Below are 25764 nucleotides of genomic sequence, written 5' to 3' on the forward strand. Positions count from 1 at the left end.
CCAAAATGTGATCTTTGAGATATTTTATCCTATTATTTTAATGAGAGAGATACAGAGGGAAATGTATGGAGGGAGTTGGAGTGGGGGAGAGCAGAGCACAATTCAGTTCTGGCTTATGGCAGTGCTGGGGATTGAACCTAGGACTTGGAAGCCTCAGGCATGAAAGTCTTTTGTTATCTCCCTAGCCCTTCCCCTTTGCTTTATATCTTTGCCTCCACAGATGAATTTCACAGACCTTGGAATTTTTGGTATGAAGAATAAATGTTCCCAAAATACAGTCCATCCTTTGTGAAGTAAAAGAAGGACTGAACCATGTACACTTCCACTAGCAGGGAGTAAAGGCTCCGTTTCTTTTTCTGCCTGTCTCTTATCCCCAGGGCTCTTACAATGTGACATTGGAATTTCAATGCCCTTTATCACTAACTGCTTTATGGAATCTGCATTTGATATGATACAACATGAGAACTCAAGTGCTGGCCACCTTTCTGCATAAGAATTTTCTTCCCAGCCATTTAAACCAGGAACTAAGATGTTTTCTTATAATAATGAGTTTGTGCTCACAATGAACAGTTTTAAAGGACAAAGTGCTGATGGAGGGTCATACAACTGTTCAGTGAGTCTAGAAGTGTTTTCAAATACGTCATGGGACTTGGATGCAGAGTTTGCCTTACAAAGATGACAGAGCTTAGATTGAAAGAGAAAATAGGGGGTCAGGCAGTAGCGCACCTTGTTAAGTGCACATAGCACTATGTGCAAAGATCAGGGTTCAAGCCCCTGTGCTCCCCACCTGACGGGAGGATGCTTCACAAGTGAGGAAGCAAGTCTGCAGGTGTTTGTCTCTCTCCCTCTCTATCTCCTCCTCCCTTCTCAATTTCTCTCTGTCCTATCGAATAAAATGGTGGGGGAGGAAAAGTAATGCCTGAAGTGGATTCATAGTGCTGGCATTGAGCCCCAGTGACTGGAGGCAAAATAAATAAATAAATAAATAAATAAATAAATAAATAAATAAATAAGAAAAGAGAAAATGAACTGGGTTGGGGAGACAGCATAATGGCTTCCATGCATGAAGCTCTGAGGTTCCCAGGTCAGTTCTCAGTACCACCACAAGCCAGGGCTGATCAGTGTTCTGCTCTCTCTCTCTTTCATTAAAATAAATTCATCCACTTATTACTAAAAATAAAAGAAAAAAATCCTGCTATTACCCCTAAGTTCTACAGAGCATCTGGACCCGCCTCAAGCAATGTCTGTGAGTTTCTGGGTATACTTTTAGTCCTCAAAAATACAAGAAGTTTTGTTTGTTTGGTTTTGCCTTTCAGTACCTGAAGAAAATCTAAGAGGACTCTCCTTATTTTGAAACCCACTGTTGCTGCTACTTAAATAGCCACAGTCCTGGTCTTTGTCTCATGCACTTTGTCAGAGCTGAGTGACTGGGCCTTACATATGGAAAGTTCATTTTGTTGTGTAATTAACGGGAAGCTGGGAATCCAGGCCCTTGTTTATATGAGAGCATATGTCTATGTTTTGTTTATGACTCACTCTCTTGCTCCACGCATTGTAACTTGGGTTTGTTTACACTAACTTTTCCTAGAATCCAAGCCACATGGTATATAAGCCGGTAATTTATGGGCCCGAAAAGGAAAGGATGATGAATGAGCTTTTTCCTCTTAAATTGTCGAATCTGAAATTGAGGCAGGAGAATTTGCTGCCTGGAGTCTGTCTAAGCTTATATTTGTGAGGGGAAGAAGAAAGTAGAGGCAAGAACTTGAAAGAAAGAAAAAAAAAAAAAAGAAAAAAGGAAAAAGGAAAAACACCACCCATTATAGTGCTCAGAACTTGAATGTATAGAACCTTGCCAAGAGAGCATATGACCACTCCCCCACAATAAGTCACAAGAATTCTGAGCAAGGAAAGCACTGTTTGTTCATTCATTCATTCTCTCTCACTCTCTCTCCTTTAGTGTCTCCCTCTCCCTGTTCTGGGGTGTTGGGTAGTTAATGTTAAGCATGTGCATTCATTTCCCTGCCAGTGGAACCATTGTTATCATCAGTCTGTGACCTTAAACATTCAAGCTGATTGTCATAAGGAGACTAACTTCCAAGCTTGCTTTTGTGATTGAAGCACTACTTTTTTTTTTTGCTTCCTTTTTTTAAATTAGTGATTCAATAATGATTAATAAAATTATAAGATAACAAGGGTACAACTCTACACTGTTCCCACCACCAGAATTCTTTTGCCATTCCCCCCATTAGAAGCTTCCCTATTCTTTATCCTTCTGGGGTATGGACCACAATTCTTTATGGAGTGCAGATGGTGGGAGGTCTGGCTTCTGTAATTGCTTCTCTGCTGGACATGGGCATTGGCAGGTTGACTCATACACTCAGCTTGTTTCTTTTTTTCCCTAGCGGGGTGGGACTCTGGGGAGGTGAAATTCCTCGACACATTGGTGAGGTTGTTGGCCCAGGAAAGTCAGGTTGGTGTCATGGTAGCATCTACAACTTGGTGGCTGAAAAGCATTAAGATACAAAGCAGAACAAAGTGTTTAATAATTAGGAAACTAAAGGTAAGAATAGAGTAGATATCATTTGGGGTCTTCATGCTGGAAGAAGCTAGGAAGACCATTTTAGGTTTATTCCAAGGGGTCACACCAGTCTCTCTACCATAATCTTCAGGACTCTGGTCACAGTTTAGAAACTCCAGTCAATGGCATTCTGAGAAGGGCTACACACAGTGGAAATGTGTGAGGATCTCAATCAATTCACAGTGGTTTGGATCCTCATCCATATTACATACATAAATGTTACAGAGAAGATAGTCATAATCAGTTTAGATCAAGCAGACTGATTCCAAGCTAAGGAGAGTGATTGCATCATTTTCTAGTCACTAGAGTCAGGGGCATAAAGTTGAGTGCCTACCACACATAGAGCCTGGCACCAAGGGGGCTCACTCAGTACTTATTGCAACAATTCACAAGAGCTGTGAAGACATGTCCTTGTCCCTGAAGATCACACTATCAGAGGAAGGATACATGTAGATTAACCCCAGAATCTAAATACAGCATAGGCTCTATGAGGTACTAGCAGAGAGACAGAAACAACACAGAGGGAGCCAAGAAGATTAATGTTGACATAAGAGTCTTTGAAGAGCTCTTAGGAAGAACACTTAATTGGAGTTTCAAAGAATGGGTACAAGGTGTCAAGATGCAGGTATTGATACAAAGCACCACAGCTGAATTTTCAGCCAGGTTGGGAAGCAGGGGAGCCACACCTTCCATTCAGTTTCTTGTTGTCTTTGCCCTTTTCCCCCCTCCTCCCTCACTAAGATAGGAGAATTGCCTCTGGGTAAATGAAAAATGTTAAGTCTTTTTCTCCATCCAGCATCAGATGCAATATCATCTCTGACAGAAATAATGGCTCGGGCACACACCTGTAGGCTATGCAAAGTTATGCAAAGTTATTGTTTCTTTGATCCATCCATCATCAGCTAAGCAGACAGACACTAAATGCACTAAAGTCAAAAACAATAGGTATACATTGTTTGTTTTTCCATGAAGATGACAGGGATGATTTATGGTTTAGAGTGAACAATTTTTCAGAAAAGAGAAAAGGAGTAGCACGCATGCACCTGAGTCTGCTGAATAAAATTGAGAAGTTAAGTGGACACTTGTTAACATAGGGGACAGGTAAACTCTCTTGAACTCCTTACAACTGTGGGTACTCTTTGAAGAAAAAAATTAAGATTCATAGGTTGCACAACATACTAAAATACTGAACCAATACCAATAAAGTTAGACTTTTCAGGTTTACATAGAAGCTGTGTAATTAGACGACCCATCAATGTGTACTGGAGATCCACTTCCTCAGAGCCCCACCCTACTAGGGAAAGAGAGAGACAGACTGGGAGTATGGATCGACCAGTCAACGCCCATGTTCAGCGGGGAAGCAATTACAGAAGCCAGACCTTCTACCCTCTGCAACCCACAATGACCCTGGATCCATACTCCCAGAGAGATAGAGAATGGGAAGGCTATCAGGGGAGGGGATGGGATATGGAGATCAGGTTATGGGAATTGTGCGGAACTGTACCCCTCTTATTCTATGGTTTTGTTAATGTCTCCTTTCTTAAATAAAAAAATATATAAAAAATAAAAATAAAAGAAGCTGTGTAATTAGTTCCAAAACCTGTTTCAGGGGGCTAGGTGGTGGCATCCCTGGTAGGACATTCCCATTCCCATATATAAGAACCTGGGTTCAAGCCCCCAACCCCCATTTGTGGAGGCAGAGAGTTTCACAAAGAGTCAAACAGTGCTACAGACTTCTCTTCTCTTCTCTTCTCTTCTCTTCTCTTCTCTTCTCTTCTCTTCTCTTCTCTCCTCTCCTCTCCTCTCCTCTCCTCTCCTCTCCTCTCCCCTCCCCTCCCTTCCCCTCCCCTCCCCTCTCCCCTCCCTTCCCCTCCTCTCCCCTCCCTTCCCCTCCCCTCTCCCCTCCCCTCCCCTCCCTTTCCCTTCCCTTCTTCTCTCTCTCTCTCTCTCTCTCTTTCTCTCTCTCTCTCTCTCTCTCTCTCTCTCTCTCACCTTCCATCTCAATTTTTCTCTATCAAAAAGAGAAATGAAAAAAAATTCTGAATACAGTGACCAGATTTGATGAAAGTATTTAAGGAATTTAACTTACTTAGCATTCCTTTCTTATGAGACAGTAATGTAATATACACATAAACACACATGCAGGAGTTTTTAATGTAGATCTCACTAGTTGAAGGGTAATACCTTGATAAATAATACAAATAAGCACACACACTGACCCTGGTTCAAGTCCCTGGTCCCACGTTCAAGGCAAAAGCTTCATAAGTGGTGAAGTAGGTCTGCAGGTGTCTCTGTCTGTATCCCTCTCTTTCAACCCCCTCTCAATTTCTTTCTGTCTCTATCCAATAGTAAATAAATTAAATTAAAAACTAAGAAAAATGTAATCATCCTGCATTTCCACACTAATCACTTCAGATTAGATTGTATTTTTGAAGAAATAGAAAACCAGTTCAATTATGAGTACTATAATTTAAGAAGAGATTTGGCAAATGCTAAAATCTCCAGAGGGATGTAAGCACAATGGAATCTAGCCCAGAATCAGTCTGAAGTGAGACAGCACTGAAGGCACTGAAGGGGCTGTGCCTGGAGCAGCTAAGACCTAGAATCAGCACAATAGCTTACCTGGGACGCCAGGCATGGGATCCAGTGTGAGTCCTGGTCCCCATGGTGCTGGGGGAGCCTCGGTACTATGGTGTCATCCTCTGTCTGAAAAAGGTGACCCTTAGTAGTGAAGTCCCAGTGAAGACAAAAATAATAAGTAAGTAAGATTTATTTTGAATCACAAAAACTGAGGTTCAACCACTGGAAAGCCAAGACTGGAACATTATACTCCTGATGTCTAGGTCAACGATTGTTCTATCCAGTTATAAACAACACGGACTACTTCAGTAAATAAGTGTAACTAGTAAGACAAGAGACAAGGCATGTGGATACTTACCACTTGACATTATGCTTGACATTCTAACATGATCAATAGGATTTTTTTTTTGAAGTTGAGCTTAAATACTAAAAATGAAAAATCTTTACAAGCTTCTTTACAATCTTTCTTTGCTACATGTTTCTTTGTTCTTCCTTGTTTTTCTTCTTTTTCAAATGTTAGAAAGAAAATGTCTCACAATTGAACATGAACATGCGCCCACAGTAGTTGAAGAATTACATAAGGGGTGGTATTTATAGTTAAAGATAGAGCATTGCCATATTTGAGAGGAAAGGGGAGAAAAAAAGAAGAAGAAGTATAAAGAGCCCTTTGAGAGGGTGTGACCACCCCCGCCGTGTGACCACCTGGCATGCTGTGAGACTCAGCAGATGTATCAGCAAACTTTCTGGCATTAACTACATTTTCCTGCAGCCTCTCACGTTGTCTAGTCAGTCTGCTGGGGCTTGAGCCCCACGCAACATGCAAAAGCCAAAGTTGACTGAAACAAAGGAGGGCTAGATGGCCCTAGTCACGGTCTCTCAGTGCTACCATTCACAGTTCACTGCTCACAGACATGTCAAGGAACTTCCCCTCTGGCCCCAGCTAAGACTGGCCTGTGATTCTTTCCAGGGAATTCTTACCATGTCCATACAGCATAATCACTTCTGTTGCTAATCTTCTGGTCTCTCTCTGCACCTTCTCTCTTCCCCGGTTTTCTCATGCCTATCGAAACACTGCATTTCTTCCCAAGAGGATCCCTGAGCAGCACAGAGAACCCCTTCAGTTCAGTTTTTCTCTGAAAGCCAGTGATCACTTCCCTGACCTATCTAAAACCATCAGTATTTCTCCAAACTTTGAGCTCATGAAATAACTGGCATTACTGTCTACTGAGTAGAGAAGTCAGGGATTTCATAAACCAAAGGAGTAGGAACTTGGAACTATCCAGCTAAAGGGTGTCAAAGTTGGGGAGACAGTGCAGTGGTAGCACAAAGGTCTTCCATATAAGAGGTCCTAGGTTTGACCTATAGCACTACCAATTCTGTGTGTGTGTGTGTGTGTGTGTGTGTGTGTGTGTGTGTGTGTGTGTGTCTGAGTGCGTGTGCGTGTGTGTGTGTGTGTCTGTGTCTTCAGAAACCAAATCCCATTCTATGTGTATGGTATGGTTAAAACACTTGTCAAATTGCTATGGAGTTGTGTACAATTGAACTAAAGTTGCTCTTGGAATTAGGAATGCAAATAATATCTAGGTTTTGCTCTCTAGGATTATAGAGTCTAAAGTCCAGGAGGAAATATTAATCAAACATCTACTATGCAGAAGAACTAAGCTCTTTATTATGAGGGATGTGAAGAACATATGTTGTGTGTCTTCAAGAAAGGTCAACATAGGCTGTGTGCTCATAGAAAATTAAAAATATAGGGGCTACGTGGTGGCACACCTGGTTGAGCACACATGTGACAGTCCACAAGGACCCAGGCTCAAGTCTCCAGTCCCACCTGCAGGGGGAAAGCTTTGTGAGTGTTGAAGCAGGGCTGCAGGTGTCTCTCTGTTTCTCTCCCTCTCTGTCACCCCCTTCCCTCTCAATTTCTGGCTGCCTCTGTCCAATAAATAAATAAATTGTTTAAATAAATAAAGTTAAAAATATATAGACTTAAATATTGATTGGATGTCTTCTGCGGGCATTCATCAGAAGAAAGAGAACCTTCTGAGCATTGGCATATGGCTCACATGGTAGATGCATACAGGCCTAAAGACACTAATTTGAGCCCCAAGCTATCATTTGTGAAAGCCTGTGAGGACGCAGGGGCTCACACCTGACACAAGAAGGAGTGATGTTATGGTATCTCTCCCCTCTCTGTGTCTCTCTCTATCTCCATATCTCTTTTACCCTCTTTATAACAGAAAAAGAAAAAAATGACTGTCAGGAGCAGTGGAGTAATATAGGCATTAACCCCCAGCAGTAATCTTGGTGGCAACAGCAAATAATAATAAAGAAAAGATTTTAAAGTAGTGCTTTTCAAAGTTTTTTATCCTGTAATCAGAAACAGTAACAGAATTTTGAAGTTACCCTTATGCAAAGATATATTCAGAATATAGGCACTCATCTTTTAGAATACCTATTCTAATATAGTTTTATAATATTGATTTAAATACAGAATATATTCCTGAAATAATTTTAAATTTTACTTGGTGTCATATTATCAATAAAGCAAGTATAATTCTGTTGTCACCAAAGTTTTTATGCTAAGATATATATATATTCTCTTTTTTATTTTTTATTCATTTATAAAAGGAGACATTAACAAAACTATAGGATAAGAGGGGTACAACTCCACATAATTCCCACCACCAGATCTCCGTATCCCATCCCCTCCTCTGATCAGAACAGCTTTCCTATTCTGTATCCCTCTGGGAGTATGGGCCCAAGGTCATTGTGGGATGCAGAAGGTGGAAGGTCTGGCTTCTGTAATTGCTTCCCTGCTGAACATGGGTGTTGACTGGTCGGTCCATACTCCCAGCCCACCTTTCTCTATCCCTAGTAGGATGGACCTCTGGGGAATCGGAGCTCCAGGAAACATTGTTGGGGTTGTCTGTCCAGGGAAGTCTGGTTAGCATCAGGAACCTGGTGGTTGACAAGAGAGTTAGCATATAAAGCCAAACAAATTGTTGAACCATCATAGACCTAAAGGCTGGAATAGTGCAGATGATGTCACATAAGCTCCTACACTGAACATGGGCCCCAGACCAAATAAAATTGATGGGTTTTACAGTCAACAATATTTATACCCCTTTCCCATACTTTCTTCCCTGATCCAGCTTTCTGTCCCTTTTCCAGCCGTGACATCACCTCCCCAGACAATAACTTAGATCCACCTGCATATCAGATTTCAGGCTCAAAGGAAAAAAAATTTTCTTTTGTTGCCCTTGTTGTTTTATTGTTGTAATTATTATTGATGTTGTTATTGAATCATTGTCAGATAGGTCAGAGAGAAATGGAGAGAGGAGGGGAAGATAGAGAGGGGGAGAGAAAGATAGACACCTGCAGACCTGCTTCACTGTCTGTGAAGAGACTCCCCTGCAGGTGGGGAGATGGGGGCGTGAACTGGGATCCTTACTCCAGTCCTTGCGCTTTGCACCACCTGCACTTAACCAGCTGGGCTAGTACCCGACTCCCTAAGTTTTATATTTTAATGGAAGATTAAAGAGCACACTCCTTTTCAAAAAATCCTGCCATTTTTTAACACTGGTGATCATGTCCCAATTTATGTGTTCTGCTTATTTCCACAAAGTTTAGTAGATGGTGTATGATAAGAAGACATTCATATAAATACAGGTCCAAAGGGGGAATCACTGTTTAATTCATAATACATTTTTCAGTCTCATCCACCAACTGAACAAAAACTTTTGTTGAACTTTAATTATCCAAGTTCATAAGAACAATCAGATGGTCTCACAAATCAAAAAGCACTGATATGCCTTTTCATGAGTCCAGATCTCTGAGATGCTTCAATTTGAAGTTAACTCCATTTACATGGCTTTTTTTTTAATTCACAAATTTAAAGAATTATCTGTTACAATCTATCATTTTTGGCAGCAAAAATGGCAAGCAACACAAAATTTTAATCAGCCTACTTATAGTTAGTTCTTCCTAAAAACCAGTTACTTTCCTGCCAACATCACCCTAAAGGGACATTAAGCAGTTTGTTTGTTTTTGTAACAACTCCTAGGTTACATTATTGACAGTCCACTGACAGCACTGAATAAGTGAGAACATTTAGAACCCCTCTCTTTGCTGACAAGTAAATTGCCAAATCTAGATTTATAAATGACAGCTCTTTCATAAAGGTTGCTGTGGAGTAACTAAGAAAGCATTATGACATAAAATATATGTTTTGACTATTCGTATTTGCCTTACTAAGTGGTTGGAAATTTCCTAATTTAATAATCTCAGTTTTCTCAAATTAGCCATCTTGGTTGATCTGCTGTGACATTAGAGACTAGAAAAAGACAGAAACCTTTTGGGTTGGCCCATCAACCCCTTGAATGCTTAGGGTCTCTCCTTGCACTCAGCTTTGACAGGTGTCATGTGATCTGATGTATAGCCAAGTCATATCATCACCTAAGGTTGCATTGGTACCAAGGAATAAAGTAGTTGACTTCTCATACATAGGATATGAAATATGTGCATTATAAAATATCAGTGTTTGCCTTGTGGTTCAGATGATAGTCTTGCTTCTTGCTGGGGCATAAGGAACCCCACTAGGTAGGCTAGTAGTTTTTTTTGTTGTTGTTGTTTTTTAACATTTTATTTGTTTATTTGAAAGATTAGAGGGAGGAAGGGGGGGAGAGAATGAGAGAGAGTGAGCCAGATATCACTATGGTACATGTCCTACAAGGGGATCAAATTCACAAGCACATGCTTGAGAATCCAACACTTAACTTACTGCAGCACCTCCGAGATCACTAGTCTGATTATTTTCACTGGGAAAATCGGAGAGTAGATGAGTACATAGATAAGCTAGTTCCCAAACCTCAAGGTTAGCAGAGTCTCTCTGTAAATCCAAGGGGCAATTGCTGTATTGTCTGGTGGTCTTTGTCACTTGAGAGCTCACACCTCACCTCTTCACCCCTCCATCGGCCAGACTGCTGCCAACTTCTCCTTCTCTAGTCCCAGGGAGGAATGTGAAATAAGAGCAGACATAAGGACCATGGTCCCATGGTCCCATGAAACATCGCATGAGCTAGAATGCTCCTTGTCAGTAACCTCAAGAGGAAGCTGTCATTTAATGTTCAGCTTGTCACTGTGCTTCAGACAAGCAAGTTAGGTTTTCAGAGAAACTTCGGACTAAATTAAGATGCCTTGAAGTTCAAAATGGGAGCACCTTTATTTCATGATAGAGCCCCCACATCTGCTAGCCCTTCTTCTTTTTTTTGCCTCCAGGGTTATCACTGGGGCTCTGTGTCGGCATTACAAAGCCACTGCTCCTGGCAGCTATTTTCCCCATCTTATTGGAAACAATTACTGTATTGTTTGGTGGTCTTTGAAATAGAGAAATTAAGAGAGGAGGGGGAGATAGAGGGGGTGAGAAAGACACCTACAGATCTGCTTCTCCATTTGTGAAGTACCCCCCCCCTTGCAGGTGGGGAGACAGGGACTTGAACCTGGATCCTTGTACAGGTCCCTCTGCTTTGTACTGTGTACACTTAACCAGGTGTGCCCCTTCCTGCTCTCTGCCCTTCGTTCTTTAGTAACCTCAGCTTTCAGATGGGAGAGAGAGCCTGGTGGAGCATTGGTGGGTGCAGATGAGCAGAAGCAGCGCTGATGTCATCTTCCCCGCAGAGAACTCAGCGGTATAGGCAGCCTGCCATCTTGTTTCAAAAGAGCTTTTAGGGCCAGGATCATAAATGGTTAATTGACATCCTAAGGATAATGGGGAAAAAAACTGGCATGCCAAGGAAGGTTGCTTCATACTTCCCTCCATTAACAAAATCAAATGTAGCATTAGGAAAACACAAGATAATTACCCAGTTAAGAACAAGACACACACACACACACACACACACACACACACACACACAGAGGACACAGCTGACATAGGAGAACACTGAGCAGTCAAGTTTCTTTGAGCTTGTATTTTCTACCATGTACCCCACACCAGATCATGTACTGGCATGTAGATGGGCTATGCTGGGCTCCCTAAGAGTACAAAGAAATTACACTCTCTTTGACTCTTAAAAGTCTTCTAATATGGATCCGCATGTAAAGCTAGTCACACTACTGTTCTCTGCTTCAAATGAGGTGGATGTCCATCTTAGAAGGCAGGGACATTCCCACCTTTCTTTACAAATACCAAAAGAAACTATAACAGATCTAGAGATAAATTCTCCTCCCTCTCCAACCCACCAGAACTTTCTTGTAAAAAAAAAATTGGGGGGCTGGAGTTGGTATGCAAGTGGGCAAACTACAGTCTTCAAATGATCAGCACATATTTCATAGGAACTTCCTGCATAACCAAGTCTTGCTATCCCTTCCTTTGCTCACAGTTCCTGTGTTACCTCTATAAATTCAGTCTCAGGGCCTGGTGGTGGCACACATGGCTGAGTGCACATGTTCAAGCCCCCATCCCCCACCTGCAGGGGGGAAGCTTTGCGAGTGGTGAAGCAGGGCTACAGTTCTCTCTGTCTCTCCCTATCAGCCCCTTCCCTCTCAATTTCTGGCTGTCTCTATACAATACGTAAAGATAATACATTTTTTAATGTTACAAAGTCAGTGTGCTCTACTAAACCCAGACATTGATTATCTCAAGAGTTAATAAAAACAACAGAATGGTGATGAAGCAGTCCTCCAATAATGAGGGTGGAGAGGCAAATAATCCAGTTCTAAACCAAAACTAGCTCAGCCAAATGTATGGTGGTTTTAAAGACAGAGAAAGGTTTAGGAGATAATTTACTCTGAAGAGTTTTGAAGAGATAGATTCCCATTTTGCTTTGGTCACACATCATTGTTCTTCACAACAAGTACCAGGCAAAATGCAGGACACTTCTAGGAAGGACAGCAAATATGGAATCAATCTTGCTTTGAGCACCAGAAATACTGCCTAATAATGAAACAGTTTGAAGAGAGAAAAGTCTGTAAACATTTAGAGGGACAGTGAAATCATAAACAATAAGGAGAAAGATTTGTGAATATCAAATCCTGCCAAGTCCAAGTCCAGAGCCCCCTCACTGTGCCCCCCCCCCCCGCCCCCGGCTCCACACACCCCATCAGCTCTCTTCCTGTGCAGACACATACATTAGATAAATTGAATGTCCTAAAAGCCATTTCATATATGGGCAGGTGATGGATCAGGAGTGTAGGGAAGGATTAGAGCAATCTCAAATCTATAATGATACTTTGAGAGGACACAGTCCAATGATCGTCTGTCATAGATAAAGGAAGAAAGACCCAGTACTGCCACGAGCTTCAGCCTGCTTAAACTTGATTGCCAACAACCTCCACTCAGAATCATTTTTAGAGATAGCAAGCTAGAATTCAAAGTTAGGTAGGATAATACATATGCATAAAATATAATTCAAATGCCCCCCCAAAAAAGGTTACAATGCAAAGAAAGAAAGATAAGTGTTAAGTTTGAGCCCCTTACCCCATCAATGACCAGGTCACCCCCATGTTTCTGCAGTGGAAAACACCATACAAGCCAGAGAAAACACTCAGACTCTCATAATAGTATGCAGGAGTTTCTAAGGGAGATGATTCACACCTGTCAAGATTATTTCTTACCCGAGCCAAGTGGTAGTGCACCTGGTTGAGTGCACGTTACATTGCACAAGGACCTGGGTTTGAGCCCCCAGTCTGCACCTGCAGGGGAAAGCTTTGCAAGTGGTGAAACAGGGCTGCAGGTGTCTCTGTCTCTCTTTCTCGTTATCTCCCCCTTCCATCTCGATTTCTGGCTGTATCTGTCCAATAAATGAATAAAGATAATACAAAAGACACTTCTTACCCTTCCCAAATTATTTAGGTGAGCCAGACCTCCACAAGGTAAAATGCAGATCTAAAATCTTTCTTTTTAATATGTATTTATTTATGAAAGAGAGCCCAAACCAGGGAGTTGGGTGGTAGCACAGTGGCTAAGCACAGGTGGCACGAAGCGCACGGACCGGCATAGGGATCCCGGTTCAAGCTGCCGGCTCCCCACCTGCAGGAGAGTCCCTTCACAAGTGGTGAAGCAGGTCTGCAGGCGTCTACCTTTCTCTTCTCCTCTCTGTCTTCCCATTCTCTCTCCATTTCTCTCTGTCCTATCCCACAACGATGACATCAATAATAACTACAACAATACAACAAGGGCAACAAAAGGAAATAAATATTAAAAAAAAAGAGAGAGAGAGAGAGAGAGAGCCCAAATCACTGATAAGTTGCTGTTTATGGTTGGTGCTGGGATTGAACCTGGGACTTCAGAACCTCAGGCATGAAAGTCTCTTGCACAACCATTAGGTTGTCTCCCCTGCCCTCCAGTTCTAAAATTCTAAGAAAATCATTTTATGATCGCTTTAACTTGATAGTTTTAACCACTCGTATGGAAATGTCAAGCACCTAACTAGCATAAAATAATACTCCTGTGTATACCCATCACTCAACTTTCAAGAATCAAGTCACCGTCAACCTTATTTCATCAACACTTCAGCATAGCTACTCTCTCTTACTATAATGATGCTAGTCCCAGATGATGTTCTCCTGTTTCATTCATAGTTATTCTAGTTTATTTTCATAAAAATAGATACTCCTGGGGGCTGTCAAGTGGCTCACCTGGTAGTGTGTCTCTATTACTATGCACAAGGACAGGGGTTCAAGTCCCAGGCCAGCAGATAGAAATGTCTGCAAGGGGCAGGCTTTATAAGCAGTGGAGGCATGCTGTGGTGTTTCTCCTCTTCTATTGGCTTCTCTCTCCCTTTCTGTCTCTATCTCTTAACCTCTACCTGATGGAAAGAAAAGGGAAGAAAGTAAAGGAAGTGGCCACTGGGATCTGTCAAGCAATGTAGGCACTGAAGTCTCAGAGATAACCCTGGTGGCAAGATAAACAAACAAGCAAAGTTTAAATAGTTCTCAGTGCATTTCCCAGACTTAACAAGCTTGTCAGTTTCTTGCAAAGTCACGAAAGTCCCAGTTGTAGTTACATTTTCATAAATTCAGAACAATGATTGTTTGACAGTTTGCTTAACACCCACATAGAGGTTGTGTGTGTGTGTGTGTGTGTGTGTGTGTGTGTGTGTGCGCGCGCGCGCGCGCAAGTTCTGCTCCCTTCCCCCTGCTTTGTTTCTTCACATCTAATCTGTGCATGGCACTACGTTATGTGTTGAAACTTCACGCAACTTGCATTTGACTGAATGAATCGTGCCCTCCTTGTCTCTCGGTCCACAGTTCAATGCCCCACAGCTTGGTGTTGTAGTGGTGAGCCACACTTAATTATTTACAGCTTAATCAAAACTAAAATTCAGCTCCTCAGTCATGTGAGCCACATTTTAAATGCCCAATAACCAACTGCAGCCACCAATTGAGATGGCACAGGAGCATGGAACATTCTCTACCGTTGTTGATCCAAGTTGAGGGCAATGTCCTATGGGGGGTCCACAAAGGGGTCTGTTTTGTTGTTCCTGATATAGATGACCAGTAACAATGGAGAGAGGGATTTATTCGAGGTCTAGGCCCATCATATCTGTTTGGGAATCTCAGGACTCCCCAACTAGGGCCCCAGCTGATGGGATGGCCTGATAGTGACTAAAGAGTCATCCTTAAAGTATGTCAGTCTCTTGCTCTTAGTCAGCTTTTGCAGTCCTTGCTTTGATAAGGATAGCTTGGGAGTGAGTGAGGGAAGTATACTAGGATCTACCTGCATATCAGATTTCAGGTTCAGGGGAAAAAAGAAAAAAAAAAAAACTAGTATAGTCACAGGCCCTTTGGAATATAATTAAAATATGCCTACTAGCTATCTACAGAACAGAGACCCCTCCCAACTCTTCATCTTCACTATTTCATCCTTTAGGTTCATTATTAGTCAACAACGTGTTTGGCTTTATGTGTTAACTCTCTTTTCAGCCACCAGGTTCTGGATTCTAGCATGATGCCAACCAGACTTCCCTGGACAGACAACCCCACCAATGTGTCCTGGAGCTCTGATTCCCCAGAGCCCCACCCCACTAGAGAAAGAAAGAGGCAGGCTGTTCAGTGGGGAAGCAATTACAGAAGTCAGACCTTCCACTTTCTGCATCCCACAATGACCTTGGGTCCATACTCCTAGTAGGTTAAGGAATAGGAAAGCTATCAAGGGAGGGGATGGGATACAGAGTTCTGGTGGTGGGAATTGTGTGGTGTTGTACCTCTATTATCCTATGGTTTTGTCAGGGTTTCCTTTTTATAACTAAAAAAATAAAAAGAAGAAGAAGAGGAAGAGAGACAGAGAGACAACTACAGACTTGCTTCTGCTTCACCACTTGCAAAGCTTTCCCCTGCAGGTGGGGACCAGGGGTATGAACCTGGGTCCTTGCTCACTGTAATGTGTGTGCTTAACCAGGTGGACCACTGCCTGGCCACAAAATAATTCACTTGACACCTGTATGCTGCATCCCATGTCACAGAGTATTTTCTTCCTCTTTGGGTGATGAGGTAAATTAAAGACAGGTAAGCTTGCAGATGGAGCTGGTGCCTAGAATAATGCCAGGGAGGCCTGTGTGATATTTGCAACTCATTTTCCTCACCTATGAATCATGTGGACAAGGGAGATGGCTGGACTCTAACAGGGAGTTCTGCTACCTCCTAGTGTCACTGATTGCTATGGCTGTTTGAAGAACCTGAGAGAAGGCTGTGAACACAAGGCCTTGGGATTTATCTTTCAGGGGCAATTGCTTTTCAGCCCCTTTATACAAAATGCACCATCCTCAGCCACTCAGGGACAGAGAGAGTGATGGAAATCAGCCCTGATATCTGAGAACTTAAAATTGAGGAACATTTTCCTCTAATGACACTAACTGCATCATTTCACTTTTGTGGTTAAACGTTCTCACTGGCTTTTTTCTCTTTTGATAGCTGGTTCTAAAGATCTCTCAGTACTTTTTCACTGTCCAGCACCTCTTACAGTGGCCATGGCCAAAAACAGCTGCATTTTGACCTGTCCTGTGGAACTCACAGCTTCCCTGTCCAGAGCATTAGTGTCATAAATCACTTAAGGTGAAGACCCCTGGATATCTGTGGTGGGTACAGCATGAGAAGATATATGGTGGACACAGTGTGAGAGGAATTGAGGGAAAGCCAGAGAAGAGACTAAGTGGACATGCCCAAGAGTAAGAAAGTACTAGCCATGTGGTTCATAAATTTTTGCCTGATCTGTCCTTGCTCTGAGAGTTGAAAGAACATGGGAGAACACAGCAAACTGTGCAGCACTAAGGAGGGTCCACACCATTGAGGTGGACTACTTTGTAGTAAAAGACCTGCAGTTACCCAGAGAATGAAAGATGGACTTTTGTTCAAGGGTCAAGTGTATCCAGGGTGGAGATGGGGAAGGGAAGAGGGAGAGGAAGTGAGGGAAGGTGAGTGTGGGGGGGAGGAAGGGAGAGGGGAAGAGGAGGAGAGGGGGTGGGTGAGGCAGGGAGAAGCAAGAGAGGGAAAGGGAGAAAGCAGGAGAGGAAGAGAGAAAGTGAAAGAGGGAGAGGTAGGGAGAGGAAGAGTGAGGGAGGGAGAGAGAAAAATGGAGTGAGGGAGAGGGAGACGTTTGTGCACATGTGCCTGCCTGTGAACAACACAAGGAAAGCAAATAAACAAGGTAGAGAAGGACAGGTTGCTATATCTTGCATTCACACTTACAGGTGAAAACTTCTGAAGGCTTAGTGGCAGCAGCATAGAACTTCCTGGGACTAAGAGTTTGGCTCATAGATCATGGCAGCAGAGCATCTGGTTGCCAGGACATGAAAGAATTCTACCCCAACAGCAGCCCAGCAGGAAGAGTGCAAATGGCTCAGAAACACCTGGCTGAGATTCCTGGAATGAGGGAGGGGAGAGGCTTTCCAGAGGATGATGTAGTTAAAAAGGGACTGGCTAGGGGCCCAGTGGTAGCGCACCTGGTAAAGTACACATAGTACTAAGTGCAAGGACCTGTGCAAAGGTCCAGGTTCAAGCCCCTGGCTCCTTAACTGCAGAGGGAAAGCTTCACAAGCAGTGAAGTAGGTCTGCAGGGGTCTTTCTGTCTCTCTCCCTCTCTACCTCCCCCTCCTCTCTCAATTTCTCTCTGTCTTACCAAGTAAATAAATAAGTATTTTTTTAAACAAAAGGGAAAATGGCTTTTGGGAATAATAGTTTCGTTATACAGATACCAAGCCCCAGTGATCACCCTGGTGACAATGAAAGAGAAATAAAGAAAGAGCACCGGGTTAAATGCACATAGTACTAAGTGCAAGGACCCAAGTAAGGATCCAGGTTCAAGACTCACCTGTGAAAGACATGCTTAACAAGCAGTGCAGCAGGTCTCTGCAGGTGTCTCTCTTTTCCCCTGTCTATTCCCCTCCTGTCTTGATTGCTCTCTGTCCTAACCAATTAAAGAAAAATGGTCACCAGCAGTAATAGATTCATAGTGCCAGCAGTGAATCTCAGTGATAACCTTGGAGGGGGAAAAAAGACAGGGTGGAATTCTGGTCAGTTTTGACATCATCAGCCAAATTGACAAAGCTAGTACAGTTTTTTTTTTTTTTATTGATTTAATAATGATTGACAAGACCACAGGACATGAGAGGTACAATTCCACACAAGTCCCACCACTAGAGTTCTGCATCTCATCCCCTCCATTGGAAGCTTTCCTATTCTTTATCCCTCTAGGAGTATGGACCCAGGATCATTATGGGGTGCAGAAGGTGGGAATTTTGGCTTCTGTAGTTGTTTCTCCACTGGACATGGATATCGGCAAGTGGATTCACATCCACAGTCTGTTTCCATCTTTCCCTAATGGGTTAGAGCTCTGGAGTGGTGGGGTTCCAGGACACATTGGTGATGTCATCTGCCCAGGGAAGTCAGAATGGAATCATGGTAACATCTGCAACTTGGTGGCTGAAAGGTGGTAAGATATAAAGTAGAACAAACTGCTTAATAAACAGAAACATAAAGGTGTAAATAGAGCGGATGAAACTAGGGGGTCTTTGAGTGGGAAGAAGCTGCAAAAGAGGAGAAGAAAAAGGAGGAGAAGTCACAAAGTCTATTTTAGGTGTATTCCAGGGGGCCCATGACTTTAGGAATTCTTTTCATGAGCCCAATATCTAACATGCAGGTGGAGTAAAGGTATTGTTAAGCCAGAACATTTGAGGAGGAAGTTCAGAGAGCTGGCGTCATCCCTGGAGTGCCCCAGAAGAGAGCTCTTCCCTCCTTCAATGGAGGAACAACAGGAATCAAATAGAGACAGTTACATATTTTATTTCTATGTTCATGCATCCTAACAGTCTTCCAAGATCTTCCATGGAATGTTAGATGAATATAAGTGGAATCAGGTCTCATGCCAAGGGGTTTAATAAAAATGTAAAGGCTACAAAAAGAAAAGCCATGGGATTTGACGCTACGATTCTGGCATGGGTCCCCTGTGTCTTCAACCTGGAGAAGGGGTGTGTCATAGCAAGCCTGCTGAAGATTAAAGCAGCAGAAACTGGAATGCTTTATACAATGAAATAGGGATTTAAAAAAAATTAATGAAGAAAACTGGTGCCTGGTGGTGTTGCATCTTACTGAGTGCGCATGTTACAATGCACAGGGATCCATCTTCAAGCCCCCAGGTCCCACCTACTTTGTGAGTGGTGAAACAGGGCTGCAGGTGTCTATATCTCTCTTCTTTTTTATTAAAATTTATTTATTATTGGATAGAGACAAAGAAAAATGAGAGGGGAATGAGTAGAGAAGGAGAGAAACAGAGAGACACCTGCAGCCTTGCTTCACCACTGGTGAAGCTTCCCCCTGCAGGTGGGGATCAGGGGCTTGAACATGAGTTCTTGTGCACTATAACGTGACCATTCAGCCAGGTTCACTACCACCTGCCTACTTACCTACCACCTCTCTCTCTCTCTCTCTCTCTCTCTCTCTCTCTCTCCTTCTCTATCACCCCCTTCCCTCTTGATTTCTGGCTTTTTTTTTATCCAAGAAATAAATAAAAAGAAAACAATTTTAGGAACCATGCTGTGATGCACACAGTTAAGTGCACGTATTACAGTGCACTTAAGGGCCTAGGTTCAAGCCCCTGGGCCCCACCTGCAAAGGGATAGCTTCACAAGTGGTGAAACAGGACTGCAGGTGTCTCTTTCTGTCTCTCTCCCTCTCTGTTTCCCCCTCCCCTCTCAATTTCTCTCTGTATTGATCCAATAATAAATAAATAATATTTTTAAAAATTAATTTTAAAGATTTTAAGGGGGAAAAAAAAGGAAAATTGCTGGGTACCAAGTCATAGCCTCAGCGTTAATTCTCCGGAATCACCACAAGTAAAGGGAATGGGTGTCACTGTGATGTCAGGTCTCCTGCACTTGGACCCCATGACAGTTTCTTCTCTGTTCCCCTCCTACAGCCAGTTCCTCCCTGAAGAAACGATTCAAGCGCAGGGAGATCGAAGCCATCCAGTGTGAGGTGCGCAAGATGTGTCACTACACCAAGATTCTGTCCACCAAGAAGAACCTGGACCATGTGAACAAGATCCTCAAGGCCAAGCGGCTGCAGAGACAAGCCAAGACGGGCAACAATTTCGTCAAGAAGAGGAGGGGGCGGCCCCGCAAGCAAGCCACCCAGTTCGAGGATGACTCCAGAGACCAAATGCCCGTGCTGGAAAAGTGCATCGACCTGCCCAGCAAGAAGGGTCAGCGGCCCAGCTTGAGCCCACTGGCACTGGAACCGGCCACCAGCCAGGACACCATCATGGCCACCATCGAGGCGGTCATCCACATGGCCCGGGAGACCCCACCACCCCTTCCCAGGACCCCGCCGTTGCCCAGGCCCCCACGGAGCAGCAAGAGGAGACACCAGCCTCAGCCTCCAGCTCAGGCCCCCCAGCCACAGCCACAACCATCCCCACAGCAAGCCCTTCCCCAGGAGGACGAGGTGAAGGCCAAGAGGCTGAGGAAGTCCCGAGGGAGTGAGAGCGAGGCCCTCCCCTAGGCTGGGGGACCACACAATGGCAGGTGCAGTGAACCGGGGTTGGGGGGCTGAGCCCCCCTGCTGCAGGGACACAGAGGAAGCAGCCCTTCTCTCCAGAAGCTGGGCAGGCAGATTGGGGCCAGATGATGGGATGAGCCATCCACAGGTCTTGGGGAAGCAAAGCCAGGGGAGCCCTCCAAGAGAAGCTTGTCTGTATGTTACAGTTGCTACAGTGCCCGGCCAAGCTGCCCTTCAGCTGTGATGCTGGAGCCTTCCTTCACAGGCAAGCAGAAGGCCCATCGAGGAAAGAGCTGGTGGCCTTCCCCATGACAGCCACCTGAACAAGGGGCCCCCTTGATTCCATTGCATTTTCTGGCCAGGAAAACTCAAAGAGAAACATCCACAATCAGGACACATTCCAAGGGGGAGGAAAAACAAAACCCTTCACATTTCTCAATTGGCTTTGTTGTAACCCACAGTCATTGGGATTTTATTGCTTTTGTTTTTACTACTTCTTTTTAATTTTTTTTTACTCCTTTTTTTTTTTAAGGATCAGCTAGGCATTAGGCACCAGTACATCTTGGGGTGACCGGAGTCTTTCCGTTAACTATATACAATTTCTCAGCTGGAGTCATTTCACCAGAAGGTGGCATACTGGTGACAAGCAACCTTACAGAAGCTTGCTGCTTCCTCAGTTTACCTGCTCTCTCTTCCACACACACTGATATTAAGCACTGTCTCTTCCTAGTTATACTTTGTCCGTTGTGCTTCCATAACCCTTTTCATTGACTTATGGGCTGCCTCCTTTTCCTTGGCACCGACTTAAATGATGGAAACCTTCCCTGTGTTGTAATGTTCTCCCTTGGCTTATGCTTTGAATCCCAGGCATTGTCTGAAGCAGACTTTTAGTATTGACACTTTGTTACTAAGTGATTTAGAGCAGCCAAGGATATGTTGGTTACTTTTATACTTAAATAATAATAGGTCAGCAGAGAATAGGGAGACTAAAATAAATTTAAGCCCCACTGCAGATGGAATAACTAAGACATTACCAAAAAAACTGAAATCCCAGACCCACCGGAAACACAAGTGTCTAGCAATGCCTTGGTACGTAACTTTTTTTCATACAAATAATTATCTTGGGTCACTGGAAAAAAAATAAGATGATAGCAGTCCATTATCTCTTGATAATTATTTCTTAAGAGCAAATGGGAGTAAGTGTTCTTATCTGAAAAACAAAATAAAAATGCTCAAAGGGTATCACCACTCCAATTGTATCAAGCCACCTTGGACAAAGTATCCAAATTGTGGTTGCCTTAATAAACTTAAAGCATTTTGTACATAATGTAATTATAAACCTATCAGTCTGCATGAATGCAAACTGTGTGTGACAAATCGTCTTTTTAAATGGTCAATTTCAACTGTACATTCCATCCAGTTGTATCCTAGCCATTCGTTTAGTGTGGACAGATATCCCATCCTTATTATCCATTTCCACAGCCTAGTAAAACATGTTAAGAAGACTCTGAATGAATATGAAGTTATTCCATTGCTGTAGGTATTTTCTGAAAGTCAGATGTGGAAATTTCAAATATGTATTTTCCATTTTCTCCCTCACCCCCCCTTACCTTCCTTAAGACATCAAACACCTGGCTTGATAGATTATAAAAAGAGAGACACTGGCAGACTGAATGAAAGTTTCTAGTGGGAATTTGAATATCTAGTTTACCTCCATATTGTTTCTTTACAGGAAGTTGGTACTGACTGGAAATTGCATTATCACTTCAGAATACCGAAGCATTTCCTTAGCAAGAGGTGAATTCTTGTTGGGAACATGAGGAGATAAAGGGTGTGCGTCTGCAGGAGTTAAATTGAAAATTCCAGGTTGATAATCCTTTTGCAAACATAATTGCTCTGTCCTGGCACTTAACAGTTGGCAGAAAGTACCCACAGAGTCACCCTATTCTGCAGTGTCACCTTGGACTTGACATAATGTAATGTCCACTTGATCCATCACTCCTAGCAGTATGTGAGTCTAAAGGAATGCACTCTTCTGTACCTTAAGCTTATAGCACAGATACTCAGTTTGTGACTTGGGTTGCCCTTTGACATTTTACACGAGTCCAATGGCAACATCAGAGCAGCAGCAGCTTTCAGTGTTTCGTTCTCAAGCCATGTCTGAGTGGTTCCAAGGTCACAGGAAAGGAAAGTTTAAATTAGCCCTGTTCAACTTCCATTCCTTTGAAAGAGGATCGTTTTCATTCCGGCTAAGCGATAAAGAGGCTTCTCTCCGGCAGAATTTTCAGAACCATTTCCTTTATTCTTTCTTTTCCCTGCCTCACTGCTGGAGTGGTATGTTTCCCCAACCAGTAGAGAGCAAACTTAGTCTTCCCACAGAGTGAAAGGGGCTTTCACTCCTAAGAGTTTACAAGTAACATCAGGATATATTGGAGCACCTCAGCCAACAGAGAGATTCCAGGAGAGAGCCAGGAGTCACAACCTATTCATGGAGCCAGCTCTAAATGATGGAGACCTTCCCTGTATTGTAATGTTCTCCCTTGGCTTATGCTTTGAATCTCAGACATCGTCAAAAGCAGACTTTGAGTATCGACACTCTTTTATACCAAGTAATTTAGAGCAGCCGAGGATATGTTGATTACTTTTATACTTAAATACTGACAATAGATCATCCTGTAAATTGAACACAAAGTCTCTACTATTAAGATGGTGAGAGTAGCTAACTCTGAGACCAAATAAGCCTCGGCATGGAGGTGGAGGTGAGGCTGCCCATTCACCCTCACAGCTTCCCCTCCACAAGACACCTCATCTGTCTGGATAGCTTCACCTTCTTTTTATTGGCTCCTGCTTTCTACTAACCAAGCTCACCTCATCCCTAGGATCATGTCATTGATTTTTCTAAACCACACTCTTTCCATGAGCCTCTAGTCTCCTGTCCAGGCAAATGAGTTCTCCATATCTGACTGGTTGCTGAGCCAGGGTGAGAACCCAACCCACCTGATGCCAGTTGAGGAAAACTCTAGTCACCCAACCACTGCTTCCAGTGACCACCTTTTTTATCAGAGAAGATGCCATTGGGATGCATATGCTGCCCGCAAATAGCTCTGCAAACTCATGTGTAGAAAGGGAACCCCTTTGGATTCTTTCTTTCTGGAATACTTGCCTTCAGTGAGCAGTAGGGCCAGGCCAATTTAGAATCCAGGAAGTCTGACTGGGAATGAGCTAGCGATGAGATTAGGAATATACAGGCCTCCATGAAGGCAGCGATGGATCTTATATCTACCTTTCTAAGTGTGTGGGGGGGGGGGCGGGGGGGGGCAGTGGTTTATCCAATCCCAGAATAAATAAGAAGGATGGAAGTTTAGCTTCTTCTAGTAACCTAACTCTGGCAACAGCCCTGGGAAGAAAGGTAGCAAGGGGAGCAGGCCAAGGTTTGATGAATGACTTTGCAGGACTGGGATCAGCAGCCACCCATAACCCAGAAAAGATGACCAAGTCCTGACGTAGGTGAGCACGTTACTCTGACCGCAGTCCTGAGAGGGGACTGTGACTCTGCCATGGGTGGTGGCAGTCAGGATGTGTGCTCTGTGCTTTTTCTGTGTCTATAAATAGGATGAGCAAGTGATGACAGAAATACGAGATCATGTAAGGCACTACATTAAGGATTCGGTTTTAAGATTTAAGTAGAAAATCCCATTCCTACAGCTTATTACCCAACGATATTCAGATAAGGAGCCTTTGGAGACTACTTCCCCTACTAGGAAAATTTACCTGGGAACTGTGTACATGCCTACATATATATTTCCAAAGCCTTTAAATGCCAACTGTAGCTTAGAGAGAAGAGGAGGTGGCAGAAGCCGCAATGCCTCAATAAGCCATTTAAGTGTTACACTGCAGGATTCCCAGTCCTTCTTACTGTGTGGAAGTAGATGAAGACAGACATTATTCTCAACACTACCCAATAATATCACAATGGTCCAAATGCCAGAACTTACAGATAGTGTCATCACAGTGCCTAGAAACTCAAACTGTAATATATCGTAGCATTTTCTTGGTGTTTTGTAAAAAATAATAATAATAAAATAAATAAAATAAAAATAAATTTCTTTCCATGATGTAAGGATCCCCCTTGCCTCTTGTTTCTTGAGGTTGCCCCACAAGTGAGTCTTCCTTCCTTGCTGGACTCAGTCACTTGGGGAACAGTCTTAGAAGCACAGATCAACCAAGGAAGAGGCTTTCTGGATAGCTGGGGCCCACTTACCCAGGTACAGTGAACACTAAAGGGAGAGGTAAAATGTGCTGCCCTGCTCCACTCAGAAGGGCAGTTCCAACTTAGGCCGGTTTCTTTTTCTTCCTTTTTTTTTTTAAATCTATTTCTTAAATAATAATAAATGCACATGATGTGTTAAATATGTATATATATTTCAAAAGAAAAATGGGGCACAAGATTGTCTTACAAGTCGTGCTGGCTAATTTTTAGTTTGGATTCATAAGTGGTTTTTAAAAGCCTTTTTTAAAGTGTAACTTGCATGTTCTACTTTGATTGTATGTAAACATATTTTAGAACAAAAATGTATTTGTATTTTATTGAATATAGAGGCAAGAAAAAAATGTACATTGTTCAAAATGTTCTTTTTGTAACAGTTTTTATTCATAAAGCATTTTTGTACATTTAAAATGAACATGGACTTGCTGTTATTTGAGGCGTAGAGACACCTGGTCTGCTTCACTGTCATGCTCCTCATGGTCTTATTAGATGTTGGATTTTAAACATTTTTTCTAAAAGAAAGCTCAGTCTTTTTCGCTACCAGATCAGGTTAGCACAGTATAGAGCACTTAACTATTAAAAAAAAAAAGTTAATCCTATTCATATGTTATTCATTGTGTGAAATTAAAGACATTCAATTCAGTCTAACACGAGTTGTGGATTCTTTTGTTTTATTTTCCATCTGGTTCACATCACTAAGGAGTTGAATAGCATTTGGGGGTCTTTGCTCACACCAACTGGATATAGAATCATTGAGAAAATTCTAAGCAAACTTCTCTCTTTTGTATGAATCTGGGAAGTACATTGTGGGCAAGATTTGGGTCTGATTCCCAGGGTACAATCCAGAATATATTCCACCTGAACACAAAGCTATGACTGTCTCAAAGAACCCGTCAGACCTCTGATGAAGTTGAAGTGTCATATAGAGTGTTGGAGACTTGCCCTATAATTTCAGAACGTTATGAAAGGGAATAAAGGTTTCTTCCCAAGTATTTCATGTTCTCAGATGTCTGAAAAATGACTCCCTAGCTGGACTTAAAGACTTCGACTGGTATGATAGGAAAGTCTATTATTATTACTATTACTGTTATTATTTTAATTTATTTACTGTAGGATTAATGTTTTACAGTCAACAGTAAAATACAATAGGTTGTACATGCATAACATTTTCCAGTTTTCCATATAACAATACAACTCCAACTAGGTCCTCCTCTGCCATCATGTTCCAGGACATTGAACCCTCCTCCCCAACCTCAGAGTCTTTTACTTTGGTGCAATACTATTATTATTATTATTATTACTTTTGATCTAATTTTTACTAGCAATTTAATAATGGTTAACCAGATTG

At 42.7% G+C, this 25764-nt stretch overlaps 1 protein-coding gene across 3 annotated transcripts in view; it reads left to right on the top strand.

Annotated features, from left to right (window-relative positions):
* SETBP1 (SET binding protein 1) overlaps positions 1 to 25064 on the top strand; it is a 467429-nt gene extending 442365 nt beyond the window's left edge. For all 3 annotated transcript variants that reach the window (XM_060173802.1, XM_060173804.1, XM_060173803.1), the window contains one exon: positions 19569 to 25064. In XM_060173802.1, coding sequence (XP_060029785.1) covers positions 19569 to 20152 — 584 coding nt within the window. In that variant the 3' untranslated portion in view covers positions 20153 to 25064. The remainder of the gene's footprint in view (positions 1 to 19568) is intronic.
* Positions 25065 to 25764: the final 700 nt, after the last annotated feature.

The sequence above is a fragment of the Erinaceus europaeus genome, chromosome 15, assembly GCF_950295315.1.
Source record: "Erinaceus europaeus chromosome 15, mEriEur2.1, whole genome shotgun sequence".
In the NCBI taxonomy this organism is placed as follows: Eukaryota; Metazoa; Chordata; class Mammalia; order Eulipotyphla; family Erinaceidae; genus Erinaceus; species Erinaceus europaeus.